At 37.0% G+C, this 8,699-nt stretch overlaps 1 protein-coding gene across 1 annotated transcript in view; it reads left to right on the top strand.

Moving 5' to 3' along the window:
• Positions 1–2,838: 2,838 nt before the first annotated feature.
• MUC6 (mucin 6, oligomeric mucus/gel-forming) overlaps positions 2,839–8,699 on the top strand; it is a 79,123-nt gene continuing 73,262 nt past the window's right edge. Inside the window, exons 1-5 of the mRNA XM_063437500.1 lie at positions 2,839–2,878; positions 3,854–3,904; positions 4,331–4,354; positions 4,797–4,829; positions 6,352–6,393. Of these exons, the coding sequence (XP_063293570.1) occupies positions 2,839–2,878; positions 3,854–3,904; positions 4,331–4,354; positions 4,797–4,829; positions 6,352–6,393 (190 nt within the window). The remainder of the gene's footprint in view (positions 2,879–3,853; positions 3,905–4,330; positions 4,355–4,796; positions 4,830–6,351; positions 6,394–8,699) is intronic.

Genomic DNA, 8,699 nt, shown 5'->3' with positions numbered 1-8,699 from the left:
AACTGTCTCATTCAAAGGTAAAACTTTTGAATGAGATTGCTGTCTCAAAGTAATGCATGTCCTTTTAGCTGCTCGAAAATGGTTTAACACTGAATGGAGGGACAGTGCCAGGTTACTCCGAGCACTATAGCCCATTCAGTGAGATGAAATAGTTATAGTAACTACAGCGCCCTTTACGATTTGAAAGTGGTTATGTCAGAGTTAGTTAGGGTTTTAAGTGTTAAAAATGGCATAAGGGGTGCTTAGAATTATTTAGTGTAGGGTTTAGTGCTCACCGTGGGCACACTGACTGGTCTGCAGCTATGCAGTCCAATACACAGCAAACTGTGATATACTGTGTGTTCTGACACCTTTCTGTCATGGCCAGCATTAGACTTTTAAGCAATTTGAACCCTTCTGTGTGATCGGACCAGATCGGCAAGCCTTTGCTCCCCAAGCGTATCCGTGAGAGTTGGGCACCCATGACCCTGACACCGGTTTAGTGGTTGTCCTTCCTTGCACCATTTTTGGCAGGTGCAATCTACTGCATACTGGGAACACCCCACATGACTTGTCATTTTGGACTTGTCTAGATATCACTATTTGGCTCTTGTCAAAGTCACATTTATTTTGACTTGACAATTTTTCCTGCTTGATTATGTGGCTGATCAGTATAAATTGACAGATGGCAAGTGATTTCTCTCCCACCACTGGAGGAGCTGGGGCAACACTGAGTTTTATACCCTCTATAACTGTTCCTGCAGGTCTGCTATCAATCATATGAGGCTGACTGGAGTACAGAGCACTTTAGCCAAGGCTCCTAATACTTATCTGTCCACACCAGACCATCTAAGCTCCATAAGATACATTATAAGTGATGAAAACAGGTTCCCCATTATGGACAGATGTTTACTCTGCCTAGTAGAAAACCCGGGCCTGGCTGTCAATCTGTAGTAGACTTGGGCACCATCCAAATTTTCCGAGGGAACTGAAATTCTGACCTTTGCTGCGGTCTGTGCCTGCACCTTGCGACCATTTAGTAGATAACTGCCTAAATTTGGTAGCTCTGTGCAATTGCCATTTTTAAGGATACCAAATTAGGGAGCTGCGTATTAGATAGCTCCTTTTTGACATCCTCATGGCAATCCCACATGGATTAGGAAGCTATCTACTAAGAAGCTGAACGATGAAAGACTAAAATTCCTTTTTGTAATTGTGGTCTTTCAGACAACTTTACTAATGCAAAGCAAAAATACTTAGTATAAGGGAGGTTAAGTCTTTCCTCGTGTCCTATGCAGCAAGTAGGGGTATGCCTACTAAACAGTGGGCAGCCAGTGGCAATAGCTGCCAAGCCGCTGTTAGCTTGAAAAAAAACCTTGGTGAAGATCAAAACATTGCCCTGTAGTATTTTTTTTTACTTCAATAAATCTGCCTAAATTGAACCTTGTGAGTGCCTGAAGCCTCTCTACCTTGCTATGTATTAAGGACTTGGTGGTCCTGCTTCGGTCTGCATTTTATGGTTCCTTGGGATGGAGTGGGTTACCTCATTTTGTTTGTGGTAACATGACTGTTCTACAAGACTTAAACAGGGCACTGTCATTAGAGAACCAAATGCTATTTCAAAATTGTATAAAATGTGTTCAACAAAAGTATCCTGTGATACCCCAGTCCGATCAAAGATCTGTTTCTTACGGCAAACAAAAAAGTGAGTAATTAGGAAAGGTGTAGACTTCTTGGTTACTGAAACAATTTTAATTTCATGGCAGTTGCCTTTTGGACAGTCAATCTATAATAAGAACAACTGATCTGCCTGAGCCAAAAACAACTTTCTAATTGTGTTTGGTAAATTATTTGAAAATACAATTCAGATTTTGGTACATGGCTGCCCCAGGTTACCTCTTATTCATAGTTTCCTGGGTAATTTTGAAGCTATAAAAAAAAATGTGTATTCAAATATGGATGTTAATGTACTAAAGTACCAAGATTTTATTAACAGGTGTTCTAAACAATCATTTGAATGGTAATATAATGACTTGAATCGCAATGTTCATGGGTGAATTTACTTTTGTCATCAATTAACATCCAGACAGATTTGAATAAGACACTGAAAGGTAGATTTAACAAAAGGTAGAAAATTACAGGGAAAAAAACCCATATATGTTTCTGTACAAGATAGAAATGGTGACGTGTCATAGAATAACATTAAACACATTAACTATATCCATAGGAACATTTATTTTATGTATGATTTTCTTTCACTACATCAAATTACTACCATTATAATCTTTGAATTTTTTTTTAATTTCTATAAATTACAGACAGGAAAATAATATGAATAGGATGCATAGTATTCTGAACATTATGGGTCAAGATGAAAAGATAGAGCATATTTAACAACTGGTAGCATGATTGGTGTAGGAGAATAGTGGAGCAGCCTTATTTAGAAGCTAAGCTAACATTTAAGATGTCTGACTGACCAATAGTTCACAAGTATCTTTCATTGCATGCAGTCATGTTTATTATAACTGCTTCATCGTGGGGTACTAGTAAATAAAGACACCTAACTAATAAACACACACACACATATACTGATCAGTCACAACATAAAAAACATCCCTTTCTAGTATCGTGTAGGACCCCCATGTGCTGTCAAAACAGCTCTGATGCATTGAGACATGGACTCCACAAGACCTCTTAATGTGTCCTGTGGTATCTGGCACCAAGACATTAAAAGCAGATGTTCTGCAAGTTGCAGAGTTGCAGATTTGTTGAAATCTGGAGAATTTGGAGGCCAAGGTTACACCTTAAACTCTGCCATGTTCCTCAAACCATTCCTGAGCAATTTTGCAATGTGGCAGGATGAAAGAGGTCAAAGAGGACCACCATTCCATGAAGGAGTGTATGTGTTCTGCAACAATCTCTAAGTAGGTAGTATGTGTCAAAGTAACATCCACAAGATTCCTAGCAGAACATTACCCAGAGCATAACACTGCCTCTGTCCGCCTTCTTAATTCCCATAGTGCATCCTGCTGCATTTCGCCAAGTAAATGACACACACACCATGCTATCCACCTGATGTAAAAGAAAATGTGATTCATCAGACCAGGCAACCTTCTTCCATTGCTCCATGGTCCAGGTCTGATGTTCACATCCCCATCGAAGGTACTCTCAGCAGTAGAAAGGGGTCATCATGGGCACTCTGACCAGTCTATGGGCACGCAGCCCCACATGCAGCAAACTGTGATGCCCTGTGTGTTCTGATGCCTTTCTATCATAACCAGCATTAAGGTTTTTAGCAATTTGAGCTACTATAGCTCTTCTCTGTGACCTTACCAGATGGCTAGCCTTCGCTCCCCACATGTATCAATGAGTCTTGAGAGCACATGACCCTGACACCGGTTCACTGGTTGTCCTCCCTTGCACCACATTTGGCAGGTACTAGCCACTGCAAACTAGGAAGACTTGCCATTTTGGAGATGTTCTAACCCAGTCATTTAGCCATTACTGTTTGGCCCTTGTCAAATTCATCTTTTAACTTGCCCATTTTTCTTGCTTCCAACACATGAAACTCAAGAACTGATTGCTTGCTTGCTGTATAATATATTCCATCCCTGGAATCAATGTTATTCAATTCACCTGTCAGTAGTTTTAATGTTATGCCTGATCGGTATAGAGTACCTGGTACCCAGCATTCATTGTTTCCTTGTCTGTCCTGTCCTCGGTGCTAATAAACTCCAGCCATGAATATAAAACCAGGTCTAGAAAAAGTATGGGGATAGTGGGAATCATTATACTTCTAGTCTTTGTACTTTGACTTAAAATTATATTTGTTTTTTTTTTTAATCCAAACTTCTATCTGTGTTTCTTTACACAGATTCAATTCATAGAGATGGTTCCTTTGCAGGAAACAATGTACTTAAACCGAGTAAGTATATATATATATATACGTATGTAAATGTGCCAAAAATATTCAAAGTGGCTTAGGTAACCTTAAAATATACTTTTTAATTATATTTCAATTAAGTAATTTTATTTAATTATTATTCAACATCTATCAAAATTATAGATTTAAATGATGATGTTGCAGTTTTTCAGTATCATAAACAAATCAGATTCTGTTACTTTCTAAATTGAGCTAATTGCTGTATATAGGAACCATGTATGAATGTGCCAACTATGCTAAAAAAAAGTATAGGATGTTCATGTTCGTTAATCATTTGTTCATGATTATTGAATAATGAAAATTATCAAGAATATCACGTTGTCAGTCCGTTTCTTACATAGAGAAAGTACTACGGTAAAATCCCTTCTCTTTAGATTGCCAAAGTAATACATTATATTTATTTTGCAGATTCTGGCTCAAATACTCAACTAGGTAAGTTAAATACATATGTTACACTGAGGCATTTTTTTTTTTTTATAGATGCTTTATTTAATGGAAATATAACATATTTATTAATGGTGCGTTTACAAAACATCTCTTTTTACTGTGCATCCAAAATATGATAATGACATAAATATCCAGATGGTGTACATTTGAGTTATATTTGGTGGAAATGGCAGTCGTTCTGACAACAGTCTTTCTGAACACCTGCTTCTAACTTATTGCTTCTTAAGCTATGTGTAGCACAAAGCTAGACAACCTTAAGCACTCCAGATGTTGTGGACTAAATCCCCCAGAATGCTCTTGCAGCCTTAATGCTGGCAAAGCATCAAGGTAGTAGTCCACAACATCTGGCGTGCTGGAGATTGCCTACCTCTGATGTAGAGAATGGAGTTTTATTGAAACATGAAATAACTTGTATTTCTGTGTCCAGTGTTTCAGCAGTACCAGGTTGCCTTGTCCAATGGTGAGTGACCTTTCCTACTACCTGATTATATCATTCCTCTGTCATAACTCTACCCAAGGATGCCACTCCTTGTGACCATGCTTGCCAACATCTACCATATTCCAATCTTAGAAACAACCTCCAGAATTGGAAATACACTATAGATTTGGTTATAAAAGAGTGGTTTCCTCAAATCACGCTCCCATTGGATTTGGGTAAATCCCCGCAAAGTGCAGAGCATATACTAAGAAAATAAGAGCATTCAATAATGACATTTTCAAATATGGGAACAAACAGTGGGAGAGGTTTCTTGCAAGCATCTATTCATCCTCCTGGTTATGTTATATAACTTTGTTATACTTGTATCTTTAGTATGTTTATTTTGGGTTTATTTTACTCCATAAGCATATATTTGCGTTGTGGGTTGAGCAGGTGAATGTCACTATATAACTGTTAGTTTGAGAAATTTGATATATATGGGTTAGTACTGGGGAAAACATTCACTGGTTATAAGGGTAAATGGCTTATAATTTTTCAGTTATCAATATTTATTAATAATATTTCTGTAAAATTTCAATATATTCTGCAGAACTTTACAATGAGTAAATAAACCATTTGAGTAACCGTGGCATATTCAGTAAGATACACTTCAAAAAGGGGTGGTGAATATCCTGTTCAAACAAACTTAAAGTCTAAAAGGGAGTGTGGTGTGATTATCCAAAAGATAAACGTTGCAATGTATGCAGAAGGGAAGATAGGTTGCTAGGTGTACGTACAATATACAGTATATACATTCTTCTGTGTAATACAAGCGTGGACGGTAATATAGAAATAGAATAGAAAGTGAAGGAATTCACATGAGGTGTGAGAACGACTTCAGTTACAAATAGCTATTCTGGAATCCCGATAAATAATAAAATATTTAATTTTGGGCCTTATTTGCAGTAGTGGTTGTAGCTTTTGCATTGACTTTGCGTACTGCTTTTTCCAAGGTAGATGAAAGTGTGTAGTTTTGACAGGACAAGGTTGAAATAGCTGACAGAAGATAGATTATTGATTGTCAATTGTTAAAGTTCAAGGGAGCTATAGTTTAAGATGTTTTCTGGAAGATCAAGAATCGTGTATTTAACAAGAATTTCACAAGAAAATGCCAATTCAAAGAACACCAGTAAAGCTTTGCTTATTGCCTTTTACATTTGGAATTGTTTGCATTCAAGTCCAATAAAGCAATGAGCATTTTTTTTTTAATACATAAAATACGTATTAGCATTGTTACATTTTTATCCAGTACCAATTGTAATTATAACAGCTATCAAAATTGGTAGATCCTTTAAATCTACGATTATTTGCAGGGTTATTCACTTAAGTGAGAATTTAAAATGAAATTCAAATTTAAGGTTAAAAATGCTAAACTGGAAAAAAAATCTCTAAGTCAGCTATGCAATCAGTTTGGCAAATATTGCCTTAAATTTGATATTCACTTTGAATTCTTACTTTAGTAAATAGGTTTATAAGTTATTCATTTCCATTAATCTATCCACAGATACCGATGACCCAGTAGCATCAGAATATGATTCCTTTGACTGTAAGTAGCATTGCATAAAATATATAAGTATTAGTTATCCATTATAATATTTGATTGAGTAATTACTTGCTGTTACCTATTATCTGTAATTATCATCAAACAAGACTGTTGCATTTTTGTTTATCCTTTATGTCACATGGAAGAGTGTAAGCTGAAAAGTTTTGGTGGCAATATTCATTAGATTTAGGTCCTACCAATAAATTTGCAAGCTTCCCATTCAGTTCTCTCCTAGAATACAATAATGTATAATAAGTTAATGTATAACACATTTCGTTTATTCAAAACTTCATGTAGCTCGAAAGATAGTATGTTACGTTTTAAGTTCATATTGGATTGTCTATTATATCAATGCTTAAGGTACATTGTGTCACATTAGAAGGTATTCTGCCACAAACGTAAGTGCTCTCTCTGTGTGGCTGGAGAAAACGGCGGCCATCTTGTCACATAAAAAGTAGGCAGCGAGACTTGGTCGTCTAGTGTCTGAAACTCTAAGTCGGGCACTCGACCTCACGAACACAGGAAATTTCAAACAAATGCCTGCTTCTTTCCACGACAAGCCAGGAGAGCACTGTTCGGTAGGGTTGTTCGCACTTTACTCCGGTTGGACAACTTGGGTGCTCAGATCCAGGCTATCCAGGGATATAATATTTGTGGGTGTTCCTGTATGTATTATGTGTATTTTTAATATTTTATGTTGTATGATTTATGATTTATAACTCTAGTGCCTGGAAGATAATTAGTTTAAGAAAAGTACACCGAATTATCTCCCAGACACAGAGACTCCTGGGCGTGTTGTGGGAGTGTCATGGGCATGTTGTGGGAGTGTTATGCTATGTCCTTGTTTGAGACCCCCTGCTGTGGGTCTGTGTATGTAAGTGGGCCACCTGACCATAATAAAACATTCCTAATGTACCCTTCATCAAGTCTAGACTGATGTTTGGGTATGCGAACGACGGACAGCTTGATTTGTTCCCACAACCAGCTTGGATTTTGGGAAAGTACGAATCAGCATACTATGCGAACGGGCTATAATCACTAAATAAGTGGGGCATGGAATGTATCAGTGCTTATAATATGGCTGCTAGAACTTCCCTGGAACCAGAGTCTCTTCTTTTCTGGTGGAATGTTAGGTATAGAAGGTAGTGTCAGGAAGCAGCGCCTATAGTAGTCTTCTCAGGGTTGGTGAAATATAGGGGAGAGAGGATAAGACACGGATATAGTGTAGTATGTTAAATTGCTTGATAGTAATAAATAAAGAAAAATATTGCATTTACAATTTTCTAGAGCTTATATTCAGCTCCAGATATATGCGCCTGGATGGTACAATCCCCGTCTAAGGAAATGATGATGGTCCTGGTGTACTCTCAGTGACTTCTTTGGGGTCAAGGTGTTCTGGTGTCAGTGCAAAAACTGGTATCCTCAGTGTATAGGAGGAGAAATAAAAACACAATATAGTACTCTCTGTATAGTCTGGAGTAAAACTAGGAGAAAAAGTGGAGGTATACTCACAAGCGGGGAGCAAAGGGAATATTGCTCAGTATAGGAAGTGTAGGTGGAATAATCCCCACCAAGGATATCACTTGCGAGTCCTCAAGTTCTTAATGATGAAATTGTGATGTTAAAAAGGATAGGCTGGAAGGCTCCAAAATAGCTAAAATTTGCTATCTTTATTGGAGATTAATAAAATAAAACAATGTAGCAAAAAGGTTTTACCTGTTAGCAAGGCTTTTTCAAAGTGTTACAGCATACAAGGCCTATCCTGTTTAAATAGCATTGCAATAACTGATATCATTCTAATTAGTGACATCATAGATCATGTGACCAGACATTCAGGTAAAAATTTGACAGTAAAAAGGAAATAAAAATAACAGATTGCAAATGTGCTTAGGATCTAGCAACTACCATTGTCCGAGGAGAAGAGGGAGGGCTTAGGAGAGACCTCCTACCTCTCAGGATTATGGAAAATGTAGTACAAGGGAGGGGGGGGGGAAGGAAGAAGCATTTGCAAGATAATGAGAAATAGAATAGGATAAAAACTATGTATACAGTTAAGTAATAAGGAAGGGGGGAAGCAAATATGTAAAAAATGTGCGGTAAATAGACATTAAGAACATATGAATGTAAAAACACATTGGTGGATACAATTACAGACTGATTACAATATTTAGGATATTGAAGATGTTTAGGAGCAATATATGATATAAAGGTGCTAAAATACTGAAATTTTAATAAACCAAACATAGGTAAAAAGGATAAAAATTGAAGTGAAATAAAAAAGTCTATTTACAAAAAATTAAAAAGATCAA

This window comes from Pelobates fuscus, chromosome 12 (genome assembly GCF_036172605.1).
Source record: "Pelobates fuscus isolate aPelFus1 chromosome 12, aPelFus1.pri, whole genome shotgun sequence".
Lineage (NCBI taxonomy): Eukaryota > Metazoa > Chordata > Amphibia > Anura > Pelobatidae > Pelobates > Pelobates fuscus.
Note: the sequence above shows the minus strand (reverse complement) of the source record. Positions and strands in the feature narration are given on the sequence as shown.